The sequence below is a fragment of the Callorhinus ursinus genome, unplaced genomic scaffold, assembly GCF_003265705.2.
Source record: "Callorhinus ursinus isolate GAN/ISIS: 27379988/994484 unplaced genomic scaffold, GSC_fseal_2.0 scaffold12, whole genome shotgun sequence".
Lineage (NCBI taxonomy): Eukaryota > Metazoa > Chordata > Mammalia > Carnivora > Otariidae > Callorhinus > Callorhinus ursinus.
The window spans coordinates 67,595,920-67,621,632 of record NW_027397074.1 but is presented as its reverse complement, the minus strand read 5'-3'; the positions used below and the strand labels follow the sequence as shown (position 1 = coordinate 67,621,632).

The 25,713-nt window shown below is 41.5% G+C and overlaps 1 protein-coding gene across 1 annotated transcript in view; it reads right to left on the bottom strand.

The window, feature by feature from the left end:
• The window catches only part of SND1 (staphylococcal nuclease and tudor domain containing 1), a 409,554-nt gene that overhangs the window by 175,271 nt on the left and 208,570 nt on the right, over positions 1-25,713 (bottom strand). Inside the window, exon 13 of the mRNA XM_025865530.2 lies at positions 11,592-11,702. Within this exon, the coding sequence (XP_025721315.1) occupies positions 11,592-11,702 (111 nt within the window). The remainder of the gene's footprint in view (positions 1-11,591; positions 11,703-25,713) is intronic.

Here is a 25,713-nt window from a genome sequence, read left to right as displayed (position 1 = left end):
ACAATTCCAACAGAAAAGGTTAAAAAGCAGAACAAAGAGTAAATAACTTGCTAAACTTCTAAAGCACCACTCACTGTGTTTCACCTCACATTGATGAATACAGTGTTTCAGCATGAACCAAATATAGATATCAATGAAACACAGCAGCAATAAACAATCCCTTTGGCCTTTCTACTGGTTCCTTGGCAGCTGGAGGAAGCAACAGGGTCCTGACGCTCAGAAAATCAGATACAGAGCAGGCACAGGTGCACAATGGTAGATGGGGGTGCTAAGACTGTGCAGCTGGATTTTCAACGAAATCAGAATTACCGATAAGAAAGACAGAAAAGATGAAGAGTACATGGACTGGAAATGAGAAAACTGAATCCTACGGTCAAGGGGAGGTAGGCGGACTAATGAGTCAGTAGGTATTATGAGGGAATAAAGCAAATAACAAAGAACTCTAAACCATCATCTCATCTAAAACTAACATAAGAAGAAACCAAGACACATGCTATTGTGCCAAGGGTGACAACATATCTGCAGTGCTAAGGTAAGCAGGGCGGGCAGGACAGATTGTGAGCTCTGTGGTGGCTAGAGAAGAGGTACCCCAATGCTAGATTGATGGGAAACACAAGCAAACTCCACTGTCCCAGATTAGGACCAACGGAGTATCAGAGCTGGGTAGTCTAAAGTCTTTTTGAGAGGACAAGGCCTCAAGAAAGGTGAGATTGGAAGCAATGATAGCCCCAGTGACCTTGCTTTTATAACTTTCCATGTCTTGATCACAAAGACAATACATGGTCATCAGAAAAACAAATGTTGAAACAATGATCCATAATTTTATTCCAAGATCAAAGCACCACTAACATAATTTCTAAGTGCTTATATACACATACCGATCCACCTATACTTTAAGAAAATTATGGAATAGTTTTGTAGTCTTTTTCTGCTAGAAATGATAATTAAATGAATGCTTCCTTATGCTATTAATTTTTTATATCATTCTAATAGCTGAAGATAAATCCATCACATGGATGCAAGATCCATAATTTAATCAATCACCTATTGCCAGATGCTTATGTGAATAGAATACTATTATAAATAATGCCATGAGGAATAGCTTTTAAATAAACTCTTGAGGGGCTCCTGGGTGGCTCAGTCGTTAAGCATCTGCCTTCGGCTCAGGTCGTGATCCTAGGGTCCTGGGATCGAGCCCCATGTCGGGCTCCCTGCTCTGCGGGAAGCCTGCTTCTCCCTCTCCTGCTCCCCCTGCTTGTGTTCCCTCTCTCGCTGTGTCTCTCTCTGCCAAATAAATAAATAAAATCTTTAAAAATAAATAAATATATAAACAAACAAACTCTTGGGTGCTTCCCTAATTATTCCTTAGGATAAATTCATAAAAGTGGAACCGCTGTGTCACAGGATTCCGGTTTCCATCTCCCTTTCCTAAGGTGAACTAGCAGAACATGCCCTGCCTCATGGACTCAGGGGATAAGGCTGTGAGTTAGGTGCTTCTTCCTATGCATCAAGATACCTATCATATATCTCCAGTCTTACAACTACATCTGTAATGATTTAATTGCTCATCCAAATCTCCACGAAACCATGTGTGTGTTTTTATCCCTGATACACTTGATGAAATATTTGTCACTGGTACATGAACAAATCGGAGAAATTTTTAACGTGTCTTCTGACTGAGTGAAAAGCAACAGACTCACTGTTTAGAAAATGGTGTTTCCAATGTGAGCTACATTTACTGGGACCTACTAGAAAAGATTCATTGCCATTCCACTAGGGATCTGGTTCTCTGAACTTGATGCAAAAGCAAAAGGAATGGGAAGTAATCCTTCTCAACTTCTATGCCCAAAGCTGGAGGGGGAGAGTGAGGGGCAGCTTAGAATAAAACAGAAGTGCACGAGAGAGTTTATAAGAAATTTAGATGCAAAGAATCCTGCAAATGAAAGCAAGCTATGAAGAGGATTTCCTATTCACAAGCAGCTATAAAATTCTGCACATTGATGTATCAGTGATTAATTATTCGAACTACAGTCGTCCTGAGAGATTTCCAAGGATTAGAGCAAAAGTAGGATAGGGATGTCGGTAATAGAGACTCAGCTCTCCAACCCACTCAACCACCTGACATTGCAGATGAGCCAAATCAAGCAAGCACAGCAACCCTCAAGATGATTTCATATTAAATTAGCCAAGAGCTGGTGGAGCTACTCAGAAGGAATCAAATTAAGGAGCCATGAATGCAGAGGATGAGGAACGGGATAGAGACAAGAGTCAAAGGGAGTAAGTAGCTATTCAGCTGCCTTGGTGGGGAAAAAGTATGGCTATGATCACAGGGAAGGCACTCCTAGGTAGCCAAGCCCAAAGAAATCCAAAGCTTCTCCATTCCCTGGCTTGTTCTCTATTACTTAGAACCATGATCTTAATTCCAATTATAATAAAGATTATTAATCTTTAATTATGTGTCATGGTCATAAAAAGGACACCTATTTCGATTTGTTTTACAGTGGTCAGGAATTGGGCAGTGGTTCTCAAAGTTTTGTGTGTACCAGAATTACTCAAGTATGTATTTTAAGAGATTGCTGTGATTCAACTCCAGAGTTTCTGATTCAGTAGGTCTCAGGTGGGGGAAAATGGCGGGGCGGGGAGGGGCTGTGAATTCACATTTCTAACAAGTTCCCAAGTGACAATGACATCGCTGAGTGGAGGATCATACTTTGAGAACCAAAGGTTTAGGTAGTCAGTTTGTAAGATGCTTAAGAGTCAAGGGTCAAGGTCAAGTGTTCTCACTTTATTGTTACAATTCACTTTGAATTAAAATTACATTTCCAGTATGAGTATCCTCAAATGTTATTTTGAAATACATCTGAAATATATTTTGAAACCAAATATTCAGGCATTGTATGAAAGGAGCAGTGCCTCTTAGCCAAGAGAACAGTGAAGAGGATAAGCTGCTGTGTGTATGTGCAGACAAACCAGATTATCTGGAAAGATAACTCTAGAACTTCCTCTGAATGAATATAACCAGAGCAGACCAATAATTACAGAAAAGATTGGGCAAGGAAGATTTATTATGAGTTATTTGACCAGGACCTGTAGAACCACCCATGGCTCTGTGTACAACAAAGCAGAAAAACTATACCCCAAACCCTCACACTAGTCATCAAGATACATCTCACAGCCTGAGTTCTACGAGAAGGAACTGGGAGTAGGGAGGGAAGAGAAGGGTAGGATAAAGAGAGCGAACAGATCCTCTTAATATCCTGAAGGAGAAAACTATCTGGAAACGGAGACATTATGCAGCTCTCCAGAAGTGGCCATTTGTGTTGCTTTAAATGCAGATTGATTACTGCTATTTGGATGTTGAGTGCATCATCTTTTCTGAAGAAAGAGAAAAGCTAAATTTCCCCACATTCAGCTGTATCGTCACATCACTTCCCCACACCAGCTCTTTTAATGCATTTTCCTGTTATCACATCCACTTGCAATAGCTGATCTACCCTACTCCAGAGTGAACCCCCACCCCCACCCCGCCCCACTGACATGTGCTGAATCCCATTAACAACCTCATGACCATAACACATAACTGCAAGCCCAAAATGTAGTGGGGTGTGCACTTTGAGGGTTAAAAAAGAAAGGAAGCCACTAGGATACTGAAGAGAAAGAACAGCCGCCTTTCTCTGTTCTCGCCCTCAACCTGTACTGGCAATGATGTGACCCAGCTGAGTGGAGAGGGCAGAAGCCCATTCACCCAACTCCAGCTTGCCAGGACAATTGGGCTAAAAACCCAACAGCACCCCAGGGTTACAGAATTCTACAACTAAACAGTAAAGGAAAGGGGAAAACTTCCATTCAAAGCTCTGTTTTTCACAGTATCCAGTAGGACCTAGTTTTATTCAAAGAGAAATTTCATTTGTTGAGGTCATTAGATTGAAAGTGAGAAATCTTGGTTTATTTAAAGCTGTACCATTAAACTATTGAGAAGATAAGAACAGAGACTGGATGGAAGAGATGAATTTCAGGGAAATGCTCTCATGGGAAAATTTAATAGAAATAAGAGATGGAATAAAAAAAGATGTAAGGCAGGCAGTGTTAATAACGGAAAGGGAGAAAGGAGGAGGGGCTAATAAAACAGGAGGAAAAGCGAAGAAATAGGGAAAATCACAATTTCCAAAGGTGCTATTAAAGTTATTTAATGTCGGTTCCTCTGAGATTACATGCTTTGTAAGGCTTGAGTCTATTATCTTTTTTCCTCATTAGTATTATCCCCAATGCCTGGGACCCAGGATACACTCAAGAAAATGAGAATGGAGAAAAGAAATGAATGCAAAGCCATCACATTCAAGATAAACCTGCCTTGAACAACTATTCCCAGAAGAGGAATGATCTGTTTTCTTGGGAGAACCGGTTAACTCATGTAATCTGTACATTGTGATAGGATATATTAGTTTTAAAATTTCAAAACACACACTCAACCCCGGTTTTCTCACTGGATAGGTATCAACAGATGAAACTTGCTTTTTATTAAGACATTTAACAAATCCGAACTGTGTCACACCAGTAGTGTTGAGCTCTTCCATTTAAGGATCTGAAAGCCAGAGGTTTTAACTTAGCAATGGAAAGTGCTGGTGAGGAAGTCTTCACATTTCGTTCATAACCAGTATTGTAAATGACAGTTAAATTAAAGATACAGAGAGGAGGGACCCTATCCAAAATTCTGTATTTTTTTTTCAAGAAACAGCTTTAAAAACATTTTTTTCACCCACTGAAATCTTGTGGAAAAACATCTGTAAATCAGGAAAAAAGTGGAGCTACATGAAGAGTAGGAGACCCAAAGCACTTCTTTCCCAGTGGTACTGAAAGCGTTTCAGTGGAAATGCAAAATACGCTTACAGTTCACTGCTACAAATGCATGGAAATGGTAAGCCCACCTTGGCCCCCAATAACTGCATCACCAAGAGAGAATGTTACTTCAGAGAGCAAGAGAGCACAGGAGGAGGAGCAGCAGGCTCCCCACTGAGCAGGGGTCCCGACCCGGGACTCGATCCCAGGACTCTGGGATCATGACCTGTGCCGCAGGCAGACACTTAAAACGACTGAGCCACCCAGGCCTCAAGAGAATGTTACTTCAAACAGTTTCCCTCTTAATAATGACTACTGATACAGCTTAGGAAATACCAAGTTCTAGCCTCCTGATCAAAGTCTGTGATGGAAATGCCAGCAGAGACTTCCTAGAGGTTCCAGCAGACAGAAGTCTGCAACAGGGAGGGTGCTGTCAACCACACTAGGTAAAAGCAAGAGACCTTTGATAGGATTTTAATCAAGGACTGGTGTTTATGGGGTTTGGAGATTAGAGGTGCAGAGGTCAGCAAAGGCAGGAGCCCTAGTTGTTTGCTTTTATTTTTAAATAAAGGGGATGTTGCAAGGTTTGTTCCATCAGAAACATGAGTTCCTGTGGAGACTGGAAACACACGGAGCCCAGGCAGAGCTGAGATGGGGGCGGGCTTCTGCTTGCCTTTCAAAGATGGAAGACACCACCAGTTTTCAGAATCTGCAGTGCGCCGGGGGAGAAAGAGGATACACACAAAAAGATAAGGGAGAGTCTGCCCTTTTCTCTTCTCATGAGATAACCCCAACCTCATTATGTATGTCCAGAATGAATCTAAATTCATTTAAATCTGTTCAGACACTAGATTGTTCGATGCAATTGCTTTCCCACAGTCAAGCTGGGGCATCAATTTCTTTCCTGAATATATATACACATCCTTATGTTGAAATTGCAAAATCTTAGAATTAAGAGGTGCCTTAAAGGAATAAAGCCCCAACACTGAGCTAACATAACTTCTTTGTTTTCCTGCAACAAGCCACAGATTCTAACAGTTTCTAAGAAATTTTAAAATATTACATTTTTAAATCAAGTGAATACACACAGATGATATCCCCCGGGTCTGGATGTCCAAGGAAAACAAGGCACACAGCCAGGCTTTGATCTGGCTCCAAGCATTATCAGCTCATCCTCGGTGCCCACAGCAAGTTCCAACAAAACCCCACTTGGAAGACCTCTTAGAATGCTAAGGAAATTCACATTCTGGCCTATTTAAAATTAAACTGGAAGTGTTATACCAAATACACAGGGCTAGAATATGAGAGAAAATAAGAAGGGTCCCAATAATGACTCAGTATCTTAGAAATACCTCAGAAGGATATGAGACAGATTCTCTGAAGGAGTCAAAAGCCCCACCTTAAGTTTAGAACACCCGTCAAGCCAAGTAATGCAGTGAGCCGGCTGAGCGAGAAATATTGCAATAAAACGAAAATTGAAAATGTTGGAAAGTCTATATGGGGGTGAAAAATTAGGGTGGTGCAGAAAAGACATGATGTGTCAGACTCCCAACGAAGCCCATACGAGGTCCCCCCTTAAAAGGGGGAACCGAGTTCAGGAGTGACAACATGAAGCACAGGTCAGCTGCATATAAGGTCTTTATTATTAAAAACATGAAGTACACACACTGGAACTCTCAGAAGCCCGGGACAGAATCAAGGGCTTTTCAATGGAGCCCACTAAACGAGCAAGCTATGAGAGTACCAGCAAAAATGCCAAAACCTTATCTTGCCAGGACACAAGGTAATGAGGGAGGAGGCAGCTGATGATAGACAAGTGAACTGGAAAGGAAGGTGCCTATTGAGAATTAGGGGTTTATTTATCCTTTCAACAAAAAAAGATGTGCTTTCCTCTAAATATGGCAGCTACTAGAGGTATAATGAGGGTTTCCCAAAAGCAGAGAGGCATGTGAATGAAGGGGCCTCGAAGGGTCAGCACACTGAACAGAGCTGCCGAGATGCTAGGAGCTTGTTTCTGGCACGCAGCTGGATACGCTTGAAAGCAGCAGGCAAACTTCAAACTGGTACTCTTTCTCCCCCTGTCTCTCTCCTTGGCTTCCCAATGAGCACACAATGCCTCACTCCCGGAGCTCCAAACACATGGCCTGAGAAGGTGCGGCAGAACACAGCCCCTTTGGCAGGGAAAGCAGAGGCTGCAGAGCCCAGAGAAAGCTCATCAAGTCCTGGGCAGGCAGCTGCGCTGACCCTTGAAGTCAGCCGCGTTAATAGGCTGCCCTTTCCCCGAAGCTTACAATGTTTCTCTAAAAGGATTAATGGCCAAGCAGTGCTGTGGAAAGCAAAGTCCGTGGAAGAGCACTGTGCACCAATGCTGGTATCACTAGTGATAACCAGAGGGAAAAACAGGAATCTAGAGGGTCAGGGACAAAGCAATCTGTTGGAATAAACACTCCTGTGGGGAAGGGCTAAAGAAAGTGCTGGCCTGGCTACGTCACCTTCATCCACGTATTATTTACCTAACGAGTTCCAGGATGGAAGACTGATAAGAATATAGCAGATGGTACTAATTTGGCCTTTTCTAAAGCATTAGATACAGCACCTCAAGAAATTGTACTTGGGAAATTAATTCAAATTGGCTTGGTTCAGCACACAATCATCGAAGATTAAAAAGTAGCTGAAGGATGATAATCAAAAGACAGTTAAGTGACAGTTCATGCGGTGAGAAACTTGGGGTCAACACCAAAGCCATTCTTGTTTAGGGGTTCCATTCAGGGCCCAGGAAAGGAGGAAACAACTCGCTAATGAGATCTGCAGAGGACACTAAGCTGGGAGGCGGCGGAACCGCACCGACGGGGCATAAAATTACAAGGCAGAGTTCAATTGGAAAAAACAGCTCATCTATCTAGGGGAAAACAACCCTAAACTCGAATAATATTCAACAGACAGGCAGGATGAGGGGCAGCAGAAGCATGTAAAAAGAGCTCTGACAGGCTGTAATGTGACCGAACCAAGTGAGAATGCTAAGGGAACATGAGGAGTGTGTCATGGGGGAATGGAGTGCTTTAAAGGGAAAGCAAACTAAAAGCAGACTGCAAACGGGTGGTCTTCATGCGAGGTCAACTCCACCACTAAAAGGTGGGGGAGAGTGCATTCTGAACTGAAAACATTTTTTAATGGCTACAGAACCACCATTCCCATCTGGCGGGTGTTCCAGTCTTTCTCAGATCTTCACTCACCTTGCTGAGGGTCCGTATCTAGAAGATGGCACTGGGCCGCCATTCTGGGGCTAACAATATTGTTTAAAGGAAGACTCATAGGTCACTACCATTTCTCCTACTTCTTTATGAGGTCTTACTGCCTTGTGGCAATGCCTCACAGGCGCGGGGAAGTGGTTTATTCCTCTCTGTTTACTCAACCTACAACACTGCAATGACCCTGAAGGCACTTTTTCTACCACCAGTCTGAGAGCAACGGGTCAACACAATTATCTCTAAGCTGCCTACAGCTTTAACAGACAAGCATGTTATTACATTGATTCTGCTTAAAATGAGTGCTAAGAGGTTTTCTTCCTAAAACCTCAAAGTTAAAAATTTCACTATCCTCAATACCCAAAAAACAAATAATCCAATTAAAAAATGGGCAGAGACAATGAACAGACATTTTTTTTCCAAAAAAGACATACACATGGCCAACAGACACAAGAAAAGATGTTCAACATCACTGATCATCAGGGAAATGTAAATCAAAACTACAATGAGAGATCACCTTGCACTTGTTAGAATGGCTAAAATCAACACAAGAAACAACAGGTGTTGGTGAGGATGCGGAGAAAGGGGAACCCTCTTGCACTATTGCACTGCAAATACAAACTGGTACAATCACTCTGGAAAACAGCATGGAGGGACACCTGCTGGGTGGCTCATTTGGTTAAGCATGTGCCTTCGGCTAAGGGAATGATCCCAGGGTCCTGGGATCAAGTCAGGCACTGGGCTCCTTGCTCAGCGGTGGGCCTGCATCTCCCTTTGCCTGCCATTCCCCCTGCTTGTGCTCTCTCTCTCTGACAAATAAACAAATAATCTTTTTTTTTTTTTAAAGATTTTTATTTATGTATTTGACAGAGAGAGAGACAGCGAGAGAGGGAACACAAGCAGGGGGAGTGGGAGAGGGAGAAGCAGGCCTCCCGTGGAGCAGGGAGCCCGATGCGGGGCTCGATCCCAGGACCCTGCGATCATGACCTGAGCCGAAGGCAGATGCTTAACGACTAAGCCACTCAGGCGCACCAATAAATAAATAATCTTAAGAAAAGAAAAAGAAAACAGTATGGAGGTTTCCCAAAAAGTTAAAAATAGAACTACCCTATGATCTGGCACTTGCACTACTAAGTATTTACCCAAAGAATATAAATATACTTATTCGAAGGGACACATGCACCCTAATATTTATAGCAGCATTATCTACAACAGCCGAATTATGGAAACAGCCCAAGTGTCCACTGATTGATGAATGGATAAAGTGGTGTGTGTACACACACAGGCAGAAATATTATTCAGCCATAAAAAAGAACAAAATCCAGCAATTTGCAACATGGATGCAGCTAGAGAGTATAATGCTAAGTGAAATAAGTCAGTCACAGAAAGACACATACCATATGATTTCACTCCATATGTAGAATTTAAGAAACAAAACAAACGAGCAAAGGGGGGAAAAAAGAGGGAGGCCAACCAAGAAACAGACTCCTAACTATAGAGAACAAACTCATGGTATCAGAGGGGAGGTGGACAGGGGAAATAGGTGATGGGGATTAAGGAGTATACCTGTTGTTGTGATGAGCACTGGGTGATGTATGCAAGTGCTGAATCACTGTATTTTATTATACACCTGAAACTAATATTACACTGTATGTTACCGGGAATTTAAAAAAAAACTTAAAATATATTTAGAACATAATCTATAAAAGAGCCTTCACTATCTATGCATCCTCATTAAACACAGTACACGTAACTATTTCCAACAGCATAATAAGAAAGCTTGTTGGGGTGGCTGGCTGGCTTAGTCAGTAGAGCATGTGACTCTTCATCTCAGAGTCGTGAGTTCAAGCCTTCCACATTGGGTGTATAGCTTATTAAAAAAAAATTAAAAGATAAAGAAGAAGAAAGTTTGTTTGGCCTTACTTTCCAGAGCAGCTATGCAAATTATTTTCATGTATATCTGCCTGTCACAAATATTCACTAGTGGCAGAGTGACACAGGGCCAAAAACAGGAGTCTAGCTCCCATTGTATTGGTTAGTGCTCCTGCTATGCTGGGAACTTAGAACCTGTTTTTCAAGTTACCACCAGGTCACTCTGAGCCCACCCACAGACTGAGCATAGACTCACCCTCTGAATCCCACTGAAGTGTGGTCTAATTACTATCCATTTCCTAGAGTAGCTAGATCATCAAATAGTACTTAACGATATGAAGCTGCATTTCCCAATACGGGTTCTTTCAGCCAGGCTGCCTTAGTGATAATACAGGCAGGGAGAGAAGGAATAAGTGAGGAAGGATCAGGAGAAACACCAATTATGGATTATATATCATATTATTTTGTGCTGGCCATTAAAGAGCCTTAAACAACCAAAGATACTGGTGTTTTCCCTGAACTCTTTGTGTTCATGAATTAGGTTTTAGACAGGGCCTATTGGGAAAAACCCACAAGAAAGAATCCGAAAAGCTACAATAGTTTGACAGGCTGATTTCTTAGTTGACATTCTGTGTTACATTCTACAGATGCTCTATCCATCAGGATGTGACATGGTGTTAGAGGTAAATGTCACATATCAGGGCACCGTTCTGGGCCGAAGAGCAAAAGAAGTGATCTCAATGACAAAGTCTGAGGTATAGATAACATGGGCCCCATCTCATTCCTCCTCAAACTGTAGAGCATAACCTGGCAACTACCAAACTTCTAGAACTAAGTAAGTGGCTGAGTGCAACATGCGCCTCTTCGAAACAGTGGCTATATTTTCGTTGAGACCAAGCAGTCTGCCGAACTACCCAAGTCAGTTCACCAATAGCTCATTTTTTGCTCTTTCCTGGGAAGTCTGGGAATCACTAAACTACCAGCACCACACACTGACATAAGTCTCTGTGAGTAAGAGCCATAAAGAATGTCACTGGTAAGAAATAACCCGGAGCAGTATGCACGTCCTTGGGGCAACCAGCCGCAGGGAAGGACAAGAATAAAATGTCACAGGGCTTCTCAAATGCTCTCCTGCCAGCGATCAGACGTGTGAAAGGAAAGCTCATTTTCTAATAAATGTTTTCATTTCCTTCGTACATGACAAAAGGTCGAGAGGGGCTAAATGGGAGGGGCTGGGGAGCAGAGGTCTCTGGAGGTAAGAACCTCAGGCAAATGTCCTGCACACAGAGGCAGGACTTCACTGTTAGTCCCAGGGAATGGCAGAATGGTGGTGGTAAAAATATCTTACATTCTCACCTACGATTCATTTGACATCCACATGAGATCGTATGTAATATATGCCTATTTTGCAGATTTAAAGAAATGGAGGCCCAAGTGTACTTAATCAAGGTTACACAGCACATTCAAACTGTGCCCCTTTTCTTTTGATAGGGGAAAAACTGGGATAAAAGCATACTACAAGCTTTCTCGGCACATTGCTTTCCATCCCATTCTGCTCAGGGACAGGCAGTATAGTGAGAAGGAAGAACGATGGGGCTGTTGGCCTCCATGTGTTCCCTTTAGAATTCTTCGTCTCACCTGGCCTCTGCAGCAAGCAGCTCGTCATAGTGAGAGGACCGCTGATCGTCATCCTGCCGGTATCTGATCACCGTGGCCAGACCTTTGCTGACAAGGGCCTCAGCAATGTTTCTGCAACAGAAAAGACAGGTCAGTGAGCACCTGAGGTGCATATGGGGCTGGCTCAGTCAACAGAAATAATAACAGTTAGCACCTGGAGGTCTTAACGCATCCTGACACAGGAGGGAGAAGCCAAGGATTTCAAGACCACTGAGTCGCTAGGCTAGAAATCCCAATAAAAGGTGGAATAACAAAGTTCCCTAGCTCAGCATTTTTCTGGTTACTACAGTCAGATGCTGTATCAATCCATACACAAAAACTAGCAGAAAATATCTGTAAAAAGCCCACATTAGGCAGGGCTATTTACAGAATGTTATAAACAAGCCAGTACCCTCAAGAAAAGTCTTCTCTAAAACATCAGGCACACAGATAAAAAACAAAACACATAAAAGCATGACCTAAATTTCTTAAAATCTCCTTTCTAGCCTATATTCTAGAAAAATGCCTTGTTCCAGCTTGGCAGTGTTAGAAAGATTAGTTTAACATAACCCCCCAGTGCTTCTCTGTCTTCTCAGACAGTGGCTCTTCTACCCAAAAGGGGCTTCTAGAAGGTAAGGCTATGAATGAATTCGGTGGCAGGCAGGGGGTGGGGTGGGGTGGGGTGGTGGTGGTGTTCCTATGGTGGAATGAAAATTCCTTATGAAGAAATGGCATGAGATGGGGCGGGGGGGGGAATTAGGTAAAAAGTGTAAAATCAGAGATGACCAGCTTTGGAGCAATACTCCAAATAAAGAGTCCTTTTAGGACTACAGAAATATTCAGATTAAAACCCTGCTTAAAGCAATTCTCAAATGTGTCGAATCTTCTTTTCTTCACCAGAATAAGAGGTGCCACCGTAAGTGGCCTCCATATCCTCTAACTAGAGAAGAGTATGCTGGAAAGGACTCTCAGACAACAAATAAAAATTTGCATGATTCCTCCCCAAGCTGGAAAGGGACCTTTGATGTGAAGCAAAATAAGCTGCAAACTGCAAAAACAAAATTTTCAAAAATTACCTGTAGCCAGCACTGGAGGACAAGAGGCACGATACTACTGGGGGAGAGTAATGGTTATGTCTCTCTTTTTGTCTGTCATAGTTACACCAAAGGCCCTGCTCAAACCATCTGGTTACCTGCCCTTCAGGGAGGAGGTAGGGTAAGCAATAGGCTACTGCACCATATGCTAGGATTTAGTGTTGTTAGAAATGTAGTTACTGCTTAACAAACTAGTGTTCTTAGAACCTCAGACTCTGGAGATGCTGGAAGCTGGACTAATCACTCTACATGCATGTTTAAGCCACTGAAGGGTTTTCTTCATCAAAAGCCAGTAATTTACTTTTTTAAAAGAAGAAGAAAAAAATATATGCGGGTAGAGAAAAGAGGAAAAGATGCGATGGCTGACTCTCTCTCATTATGTGCCCCTCTGCTGCCTGTTTATCTACTGCCAGCACGATATTAATATCTCCAAACTGCCACGGAATTAGCACTTCTCAAAATCCACTCCCACAAAGAGGCTGCTTTGCTGGCCACCTTGTCTCCTGAGTCACCGCATAAGCGTGCTGGCAAACGCCATCATTATCACAGAGCTGGGTTTGGCAGCGGGGAGAATGCCAACAGCCCCGAACCAGCAGCTGTAGGTATTGATATATGGTGAGAATTTAACTAAGGGTGTTACCAAGAAGCCCCAAAGGGCAGGAGAGTAGCCCCACCCACCAATGGGTCAGAGAGGAGACTGGGGGACAACTCCACCTGTGGCTGAGTGAGATAGGTCTTGGTGATTGGAAATGCCCAAAGAACAAAGACATTATTTGTTACTGCATTTTGAACTTCTGTGCACTGACATTTTATAGTCAGTACAGGGGGTTTGGAAGAGAAAGCTGGAATGACTGAGCAGGCAAGAAAAGATTCACACAAATAAGCCTCTACGTGAAAAGATAGAGAAAGCGAAGCAAAACAGCACAAATGTTTAATGATCCACCCCTGTTAATGCTGCTCAAATCAATTCACAGAACTGAACTGAGTATCTACAAGGCCAGCAGACAACCAAGGGCACAATCGTTCCCTTCTGTATCCTGTCAGCTAACAGACATTATTAGACAAAGCAGATAAGGCCTCAGATTCCCACTCCACAACCTGCCCACTACCAGCCTCTTCCTTCTCTCTACAGCATAGAGCATAAGCCATGTTCTCTTCACTTCTTATCCCTAATTACAGATTTCTCCTGGAGGAACAGTGGTGCTGGTGCTTAGTGAGCAGTGAGCAGAGGAAAATCACATGAAATAATAACAGCTGTCATTACTGGGTGTTTACTATAAACCAGGCATGTGAAAATAACATCACATGTATTTTCTTCTTGGTGTATATTCATTTCCCTGTGAGGATTCATCATACCGTCTTACAATTATTAATTGACTGTCTATCTTCCTTTCTAAATTATGACGTCCGAAAGGGCCAGGGCTGCATCTTTCTGCACTGAAGTGCCTAGCCCTATAAAATAGCTGGCATAAAGTAGGCAGTACCTATTTTCTGAATGAACTTAGTTTAGTTAGACTTATTTTTTAAATGTGGCAAAATCACAGTACATTCCTTTAATTTTGTTTTAATACATCCTGAAAATTTTGAGATACTCTTTGGAGTATCAGAAAAACACCCAATCGTTTTGGAAATATAGTCCTGGAACATTATTATCCTAAGCGACTATTAACCAAGCTTGCCCAGCATAGAATTAAGGACAAAAGCTTTCAGTGTGCCTTACCAGCTTTTGTCTTTCCCCTCCCCGTCATCTAAAATTTGAATTTAAAGAGAATGAAAGGGAGAGAGAGAAAAATGGAATTAGCCTTGATCCATGGACTTGACTCTCTCATTCATTTCTTTTGGCTACTAATGAAAGGTCAGGAGATTTTCCCCTTGGCCAAAGATGGCTCAGAACCCGACACGGGTGCATTGATCAGTTGCCCAGTGGAAAAAAGAGAACATTAAATTATGTGCCATGGCATTAGGCTGCTTTAGACAAATTTATAAGTTTTGCTTTCTTGAGTGTATCAGTAATTCTACTCCAATTACACATGTCTGGCTCAAATGGATAATTCACAATCAGCATACAAAAAAGGACCTAACAGCCTTGGAAGTCTAACAGGAAATCATCTCTGTATCAGCTAGAAACACAAAGAATTAGTGCTGGGACTGAAATGCTTCTCCAAACTAAGAGAGAAGTTTAGGTTCTGGTAAAAGTGAACCACTGCCATCAGGCATGATCAGGTGTCCCTGATACAAACAACTTAGGCCTCACATACGGGCTTTCTCAAAAGGTCTTCACATAGTTGACATCTTCACTGTCTACTTGTTTCCCCAGCAAGCGGGTTGCAAAAAGCTCATACTTTCCCATTATAAGATACCTTCGAAATCATAGGGTAGTATACTCTGCCAACATGGTGAACAGGTATTCTATGCCCATACAGGAGAAGAGGATTCTTAAAAAGTAGGTTTGAGTTATAGTAGTTTATAATTGGTCACATTTTTGCCTGCCTTCCCCAAGCCCAACCCCTACCCCAAGACTGGAATAGCAACACACTGATAGGTCAGATACCGTGATTACTTAACTGGTGTATATGTGTGTAATTCTGAAACAAACTTACAGAAAAGTAAGACATACTGTATGTAACAAAGAACATGCCATCCTTCTTTGATCCATTTGCGAGGGAGTAACCCACCTGTTATACCCTCACCCCCAAAACCTTCAGTATGCATTTCCTATAAACCAGGATATTTTCCTACAAAATCAAAAAATAATGAGTAGAACCAGGATACCAATAAGGACACATTACTACCATCTAATCCACAAATTTACTACTTAAATGTTGCCAATTATTCCGACAGAATACTTAGGGGGAAAAAGGATCCATGTTTCCTTAGTCTACAACAGTTCCACAATCTTTCTTAGGCTACCCCATGGCCTTAACATTTCTGAAGAGTACAGGCCAGTTATTTTGGTTTGTCTGATGTTTCTTTGTGATGAGATGCAAGTTATACATCTTTGGCAGGAATATCACGGAAATGATAGATGTATTGTTCCCTTGGCCTCCTATGAAATGTACAATTTACTGATAATGTTCACTTTGATCACTTGATTAGTGTAGTGTCTATCAGGTTTCTCCACTGTAAAGTTACTCTTTTCCTCTTTATGACTGACAGGTATTTTTTGAGGAGACCCTTTGAATTATGTGATTTTCATCCCTCAAATTCCCAAGTTATTCATTTATTTAATTATATCAATACAATATCATGGAATGTCATTTTATTTAAAGTCATAATCCACTACTATCACTATTTGTTGTCATACTAAAATTGTTCCCAATTTGGCCAGCAGGAGCCATGTCAAGCTGGTTTCTGTGTTCAGTGGACATGCCCCCACCCCCCATCATTCCTTGAGCACTTCCTTGCTTTCTGGTATAACAACATGTTCCAGGCTTATCTTGTACAGTTTTCTGCAGCTCTGAAATTAGCCATTTATTTAATAGCCCACATTTACATCTTTATTTCTATACGTTTATTTCTATATCAATCTATAACTACTGAAAACCATGTGCGGCAGTCATGAAAATGTGCCTCTCGGATCTCTGACTGCAGGAAGTGTAATTGACTGACAGTCCCAGCTGCTGTGCTCTGAAATCCATCACTGTTTCAGCCAAGGCTATGCTTCCCACCAGCTGCTGCTTGCCTGAGCACAGCAGATACTAAGGCAGGCCTATTGCTGAGAGATGTGGGACTCCTCTGATGGCAACTTTGGCTTGAGAACTCCTTGTTGGCTTGGTGGTAACTCTCTTAGAACTTGGAGAGCTTAGACTTTTCCAGTTCAACCTTCCTTTCCTCCCACCCTTTGCCACAGAGATTAGGACTGCACTGCAGTCTGATGGCACTCCCAGCTTCTTTCAGCTCCCTTCCCAATTTCCCACCCAAGGGTTTCCCCTAATTAATCTCTTTCATGTCTAATTCTGTCTTGGCATCAGCTTTTTAGAGAACCTGAACCAACATACCATGAGTTCACAAAGATACCCACAATCCCACTCCAACACTACAGGGTTCATTTTCATTTTCTTCCTTTCCGTATTTGTACTTCCCTTCTGACAGAAATGTGGCTTCCATTATCCTTAATAGTTTATTTATAGGAAAACCTTTACTATATACACACATACACGGTCTCACTCACTCACACATTTAGTGGCTTCCATGATTTGGTCCTAACAGTAGAGCTCACTTAAAGAGAATGCATAACTTGATAAAACAGAACCCGGGTTACATGGATAAGTATTTCAAGACTGGGTACAGAGAGTAATTCCATAACTCACAGACTTGCGCACATGCGTGCAACACCCCCCTTCATTCTCCATCTGAATAGGGTAACAGATAACTCAATGGCTCTGGCTCACATACCTTCATCTAGCTGTTTGAGCTTAACATTTTCCACTTAGAAAACATCTACATTTTATCAGTCACTGAGGTGTCCATGGAGATTGCAAAAGCAGCATATTTTCCTCAAGGCAAACATACACATGGACACATTCAGAAAAATGTAAGCCTATAAAGAAATGCCTCTACACTATATTCCAGTCAAGGCAAAAGAAAGGGTTGAAAGATAATTAACAGCTCAATTCATTCACAAAAGTCATGTCGTATAGATCAGAGGTTCGTATCTCATATGTGTGCATGCATCCCCCCACACACGTTTTCCATACAATGTCTTTACAATAACTTCAAGGCCTTGTAGTCAAATTTCATAAACCAAGCACAACATGCACCCCATGGCTAGTCACTGTGAGAACATGGTTCTGACAAGACATCAGGCATGTAGCCTGGCCCTCTGTCACCCATGATCCTCAAAGACTCCAATGTCTTAAAGCCAGAAAATGGCCTTCACATCCTTTTCACACTGGCTGTACCTTTGGCATAAAGACAGGCTTCCTCACAAGTGCTGGGATGGAGATCCCCAGCTGACAGGGTCCCAATATTGATTTCTAACATACCAGATGGCTCATCTCACTTTTCCTCAGCTATACAGGGATGTTCTACTGTGGGGCAGAACCAGAGAAGCTACAGGGCACTGATGTCTTTCTTTGCAAATAGGTAAGAGAAAAGCAAGGAGAGAGAGGTCACCATAGGATTTGGTAAGAAGGTAGAAAGCAGCAAGGACTAGAAAGCTATTTTCTTTAGAATATTAGGTCCGCCTGTACTCATATGGTTGGCTCTGCACTCTAAAAGATAGCGCAGAAGTGGGGAAAATGATTAACGGCTAACAGGCCCAAAAGCTAGGCTCCCTTTAGATCTTCTTTACAAGTTCACACTAAGACCTCTAATATCCATGCCCTTTGAGGCAGGAACCTGACAATTTCAGTCCTTTTTTTTTAAAGATTTTATTTATTTGACAGAGAGACACAGCGAGAGAGGGAACACAAGCAGGCAGAGTGGGAGAGGGAGAAGCAGGCTTCCCGCCGAGCAGGGAGCCCCATGCGGGGCTCGATCCCAGGACCCTGGGACCATGACCTGAGCCGAAGGCAGACGCTTAACGACTGAGCCACCCAGGTGCCCTGACAATTTCAGTCTTAAGACAGACTTGGTTTTTATAGGCTGACAAAATAGGCTATAAAGGGGGAGAGTGAAATTCTAGATGAGAGGCATCTACGGACAATGGGCAATGAATAGGTCTCTTATCATGTTACTGTTTTTCAACTAGGCCTCAAACCAGGAAAAAGTCTTACAGAGCAACAGGTAGCTTCCAAAACCCAGTTATGATGACTACTCCAAGGGGTAACACATTGCCCCTCCCACCCAGTGTCTTTTATCCTCCAATCTCCACTGACTGAGGTCTCATGAATCTGGAACAATAACTACCCCCCCTTTTTTTTCTTAAAACACATCCAAGAGGCACTTCCCACATAACTAAGCAGCATATGTAGACAGGAGACTGTTTTAGAAGCATCAATAATTAGCAACATGTGAGGTGGCACACAACATCCTTTATAGATTTCCCTCTTTTTTCACTCCCCCTTTGAAATAATGGAATTCTAAAAATAACTAAAATGATTTTTTTTTGTATCTTTTAACCTTTAAAGAAGGTTAAATGAAACCTTTTTTTCATTTAAAAAGTCCTATCACCAGGGTGACCACCAAAGGATCTCAACAGTGGCTAGAGATTTTCCCAGAATTCATGACACCCAAACTGAAAACAAAGAGGAAGATTCAAATGCCTTGAAGTCCCTAGACAGGCTCAGCCAGAGACTAGGGTAAAATGAGGGAGAAAACCAATGATTACCAAGGGCTGTATTAAGGCACCTGGAGTCTTCAGAGAAGACATCCTTGCTCCTGACTCAGTGACCCACCAACCCAGCTGTAGTTATGTGGAACATAAGACATAGCGTGACCCACAGAAAAGCATGACCCCAGAAAGCCAGACTGAAGAATGGGCAAGTATGGAATGAGACTGATCTGAACACCCTTAGAAGCAAATTAAGCAACAAAACAAAAGCAAAACAAAGAAACCCCACTCTTCTGAACGAAACTCTCCAGTAAGTTTTAGTTCACATTAATGAACATTCAGAAGATGTACAGGCTCTAAACACAACTGTTCTGTCAATGAGAGCATTTTCTAGAGACTGGAGTTGAGATATGAAAGTTAAGAACTCTTGGAACGACTCTGTCTTCTCTTTGTACTTTAATGAAACCTAATCATTCTTCCTCAGCAGGAGGGGGATATGGAGAGGAAGAATGAAGACTGATGGAGATGGACTTCAATTTGAAGAACTCAAAAGGATACACAATTTGAATGAAACCAAAGGAGAAAACTGGCAGGCTGGCAGAAATGAAGAAAGGAGGGAGGGAATGAGGGAGGGAGAGAAGGAGAAAGGGAAGATGGAGGGGAAAGAAAAAGAAAAAAAAATCATTCAATGAATAAATTACTGCTTTGCAGACAGATAAATCCTTGAATCCCCACAGCACACATCCATCAAAACTTCATTACTGATAATAGGCTTACTCCTGAGCACTGACAAAAGCCTCTCTAGCTTCAGAGGCCATGTCCCACTGAGCAACCAACACTACTCTTCAGTTTAGGAAGAAAAGAAATAAAAGCAAAGTTACCTAGAGACCAGGGTTTCAAAAGTGGGTGATGAAGAGATGTCACTTCATATTCAACCTGTCCAGAATAGCTAATTTTCTACTCTAAGGTGTCTCTGTGCCATATCATACCCATTCCCTTATTTCCACTCATGCGCCACAGGAGGTCATATCTACTCTTGATCTCCTGAAAGAACAACTAACAGAAGAGGAAAATAAGATGGAAATATACTTGGAAGCAGCAGAATTAAACATCTAACCTGCTATGTAACTCTGGCTAGGGGAGAGAATAGTGCTGAAAAATATGGGTCAAAGTGATTTAGAAAAGGCAGGGGAAGAAGCATAACATCAAATAGTTATATAAAATAGTTATGCTTACTAAATAGACAATTTTATTCTGCCCCCAGGATTTCTGCAGTGCTGTAATCTTATTGCCACCTCTTACATGATAGTTTCATTTACTCAGCAATATCATGGTTACGGCTTTCTAAGACAAGGAAATCTGTGGTATTATACTCCATTTTGCCAGCTCCTCTGAGTTTCACTGCACTTACCAGTCATATCAGACAGTCAGGACAGTGATAACTGCTGGATGAAGTAGGAGGGGCATATTAAATATAAGTGGCAATAAAATGATGTCCACCTTCAAATATCTAAGATTTTCCCCGATCTCCCTCAAAATAAGATAGAAGAGAAACAGTGAAGAAAAAAATGTCTGTTTCATAGACAGAAACTGCATGGACTTTCCTGCAACTCCCTTACACTATAGGACAGAACACAGAGTATGTACCCAAAGTGACACTCCCTCTATTAGACAAGCATGCTTCTTTCCCAGGACACAAACAGATCTTTCAAAAACAACTAAGCAATTAAATACTGAATCCAGCTTGAGGAAAGTAAACTGTCTAACAAATATGTACTTCCAATCCAGCCAAGTTGGTCCCCTCAATGCTAAATATGCCATGCAGTTACATTTCCAACTATTTGCAGGACATGTGAATTCATATGATTCATCACCATGTAAAACTCAGCATTTCAAAAATAAAACTCCCTTTCCCAGATTAAGTGTTTCTAAAACCTACTAAATCAGCTCATTCTCCTAACATCTCTAACTCTAACTGTAGGGCCATCATACTCCCAGTCACCCAGGCCTGTCGTCTCTTATTTCCACATAAAATTAGTTGTCAAAACTTTGAACTCAAATTTCCAATGTTTCTCTCATGAATGCTTTCTTTTCTTTCTCCCAGTTGTGGGCTCCCACTGTCTCTCACCTGGATTGCTTACAACAGCCTCCCTAGTTTCCTTGCAATGTCAACCAATTCTAAACACGGTCAACTGAAGCCCCTTAAAGCACAGGCCTCGACTGTGATCCTCATTCTCAAACCCACCACAATCACAGAGACTTTTTCCAATATGGAGACAATATTAAGTTATCATATATGAAATGATGATGGAGGAGAAAGAGAGGAGAAGGGGGTGGAGGGGGGAAAAGGGATTGGGGAGGAGGGAGAGAAGGGAGGAGGAGGAGGAGGAGAGGGTTAGGAGAAAGAAAACAGAGAGAAGGAGGGAAGACTGACCTTTTATAGTACTATTCTACATTGGTCACAAAATTCTGAGGAATGAGGAACTCTTATCATCCCTATTTTACAGATGAGAAACGTGAGGCACCAGCAGTTTATAAAGGTCACGAGTGATAGTTATAACCAAGAAAGGCTACGTAGAGACTTGGCATTTCAGTGATGAAAAGGATCTTACTAATCACCTTACCCAAGCCCCATGCTGTAAACATCAGATGACAGAACAATTTCCTTGATTTTCACTCAAAAGATAATTTCAGATTTAATGAACATCTACTGCGAGTTTACTATAGGACAGGGATTTAACACATTTAACCTACTCCTGCTTGCGAGGCACACAGTGGTATGTACAAATAGTAAACAATTCAGACTTAACACAAGCAATCCTCTTTCCTTGTGGCAGAGCCATGATTAGAAGCCCAATTTTTTATTCCAATTTCAGTTTTCCTTTGGCTAAACAGCGCCATAAATAATAGGGTAACAGAATATTAAAGATATTCTTTTTTTTTAATATTAAAGATATTCTGCAACAGAGCCTCATATGCCTCCCTAATTCTAGTCCATTAATCGCTTCTCAATCTTCTGCTCAATCTCAGCCCATTTCACTACCAAGTAAGAGCCTTGCACGCTCCCGGTCTCTCCGCTGTTGGCTGTGCTGCTCATTCTGCATTCATCTTTGCACTGCTGTATCTTATTATCTCCCTTTGTATATATATCTTGTCTCAGTGCCAAACACTTAGTAGGCCCCCAACAAATATTTATTGGCTAGTTGATTGATTTCACTCGAGTTCCCAGGGAGTTCTGTGGGCGCTGGATGAAAACAAAGTAATAAATGAGTCACAGAATTTTTGAGCAAAAAGTGCCCAAAGAGATAAACAAATCCAATAACCTCCAAAGAGAGACAAAGATAGACCCAGAGAGACACTGAACATTTTTAAATGGGTTGTCTAAAGAAACACAGAGTGACACCACCACAATGGGCATCTAAGATCCTTCAGATTCTCAGCCTATTTCCCTTTATGGTACAGCTGTCCTTTAAAAATTCTATAACATAGGGGGCACCTGGGTGGCTCAGATGGTTGAGCATCTGACTCTTGATTTCGGCTCAGGTTATGATCTCAGGGTCCTGAGAATGAGCCCTGCGTTGGGCTCCACACTGGGTGTGGAGCCTACTTAAGATTCCTTCTCTCCGTCTGCCCCTCCCTTTCTAATTAAAAAAAAAAAAAGTTCAAAAAAGTTTTATAAAACAGGAATAAGTGTTTTGTGTACATGAATTATCCCAGATGCCCTTAATCCATTAAAAACTTATCAGAACATTAAAAATAATCTAGCTACCTATTATAAATTGATCATTCTATTACTATTAGCTAAAATATATATATTTAACATTTAATTATTATAATTATTTACTTATCCGGGCATTTGGAGGACTTTTTTTCTGGGGGACGGGGAGAAATTATTCAAAATGTGTGATGACTTTTCTCTCATATATATTCCAACTATACATTGTAGACATAAATATGCTTTCTTCATCCCCGATTTTCTCTGCTCCTCTTTCCCTTGAGGAATGAACATTTTGCAAAAGAGCAGCATAAGGAGCATGGACAAAGGTGTGCGGTGAGAATGTCCTCAGACTTCTCTTCCCCAGGAATAGTGGAGGGCATTCACTGAATTTGTCCAGTCACACAGGGGGCTCCTTCTCCTACCACTGTCCTAGACTCATGAATCAATTCACTGACCCAGAAGAGGTCCTGCTACAAAAGATGATCATAGTCATTCATTTTTGTCCATGGTCTTTATACACATGTTTGAAAGACAAATATTCAAATGTTAGGGAATGGATGTAAGATGCCATCCCCCTTTCAACAGAGGGCAATATTCCACTGTTGGAGCTTTCTACCATGTAAGATGAAAATCATCAGATGCCTACCCTTGACTCTGTCCCTAGCAGCCAGTGCACGGACATGCTGACAGCGGCTCTGTCAGTTAAATGCTCCTGCCTTGGGAGTGATGCCAAGGAGAAGTGGCAGTTGGAATTCATTTACCATGGTGTCTTGCCTTTGGGGCAGCACCCCATGCAGGTGGTGATGGCGTTCTAGCCACACAGCATCAAAGTAAAGACAATTTTCCTGCTTCCTGCCCCTTTGGAGGTGCCCTGATCCCCATCTATTTTCCAAGTCTGATGACACTCTGGCCTTAGGTCAGTTCTCTTAGCTCCTCATAACTTCCCATATCCTCCTCTTTTTTAGGACAGAGTTGTTGGTGTTCCTTACAACCAACAACATCTTAATGGATTTAACTGACATCATGAAGTTGCATTCCCAAGAGTTTAAAGAAAAAGTCCCTAAGCACAGGTTATATAGGTCAGTGGCCTCTAAACCAGGAAACCTGGGAGCCAAGGCCTAGGGTGAGAGGCAGGTGCCCTAGTAAGGCTTGCAGAAGTCTGTAGGCCCTATAAAGGTCATATAAGGTGCTCTCTTCCCAGAGTCCCACTGTATCACCCACATCTCACGCCATCACAGGTCCAGGGCTGGTGGCTGGGCAAGCACCAACCTTTAACTTTTTGCTTAGGTACTTAGTGTAAGGGAGTACAACTCTATTTTGCCCTCACTGCTAGCTGGGTAAGGACTTATTGGTATGATCTGTACCTGAACACTGGATCCTCTGTGAGGTTCCCCAACCAACCTGTAACCCAACAGTTCCAGCTACTTGCTAAGGAAAAACAGAAGTGCAGGAGAAGATGAGCAGTAAAGTAAGGACAGCTTTGAGGATATTGCCATCAAGAGAATACAAGTCAGTTTAGGAATGCCCATAAACATATTAAAGTGTGTAATATGAAAGGCGATTATCTTAAAGTCATGAAAACATGTACCTATGCCTTTACAAAAATACTATTATATTCAGGTATAGGGATCTATTAGAAGTGCTTCTAAGAACAAATGAACAAGGTAAATGTAAAGAAGGTCTACTGTTAGTGAAAGAGATATTCTACTAGTTATTTCATTTGAGTTTCTAAACAAAAATGATGTCCCAACTACATTCATCTTAATGGAAAAAACAAATGAGAGGTGGTAAAATGCTTACCAGTTAAAACAATTTCATATCTTTAGGAACTAAAAACATTCCATTTTAGCTTAGTTTGTTTGGTCTGTTTGCTTTCCAAAATGCACACGATAGGAAACTAACTTTCTAAAAAAGACATTCATAGTGTGGCAGAGCTTTGTTTTTGTTTTTTTAAAGGAGGTTCTAACACAAGGCATTATCTCATATCAACACTTTAAGAGGGCAAAAAGTCTTCATCTAAATTATAAAAAATGAGTGAAGAGACAGAATAACAGTAAAACAAATGAATATGATAAAAAAGAAATGTTAAGAATAAATGATCAATTCTCCTTCATCCGACGAGAGAAATTACACACAGCATTTATATTTTTCTTCAATAGTGAAAGCCACTTAATGTTTCCCACTTCCTCCAGCCCTTTGTGGCCATAGAGAGCAATTATGAGCTTGTTTCATAAAGAACTCACGGCACAGAGCAGTGATTCAGGGCAGAGGATCTCAGTTCTTACCCCAGCTCTCTGGCTGTTTAAACTCTTGTGAAGGAGCTAAGCCTGTATCTATAAAATAAGAGAGCAGATCTAAATGCTCTATAAAATGGATTAGAATATATGTGAGCTAGAACATAATTTAAAAATGAACTAGCAATTACTCATCAATAGTCATACATGTTTGATAATAGCTTCATCTTTCTACCAGTATTTTTATATAGCACTAGCTGATAATATTCAAGGCAAAGTAGATTATGTATCATTTCAGTAAGTATATAAACACTAAGGTATGTTTATATACATTTCTGGTTATGGTTTGTAGAATACTGTGGCAGGAGGCACAGTTTCTTCCAATCCTTCTACTAGGGACTATAAGAGCCCTATCCTTTCTGTGCGTTCAAAAAATGGTGGAAAAGGGTGGGAGGCCAGGCTGCTTGACAAATTTACTTATTCTCGACAAATATTTACTTATTCTTGACAAATATTTATTCTACTCAACTGTTTAATGTCCACTATTTCTCTAAGATATAAGGCATTGCCCAAATATTGTGGAGTATTAAAAAAAGAGGACAGAGGGATGAACAAATAAAAGTATATACATACATGGTATATTTTCTACCAAGGAAACTAAAGACCAATTTTGGATTCTTCACCAGCTAAGTTCCTTATACTCTGGCTAAGTACTTCTTTCAATGGCAAGAAACTGCCGTTACTCACTAGTAGAAATGTGTTCAAAGAACTGATTCAAGAGTAGAACTGACATTTAACAGGAATTTATTACATTTCTTGAACCTCTGAGGCTCACTAGATTAGG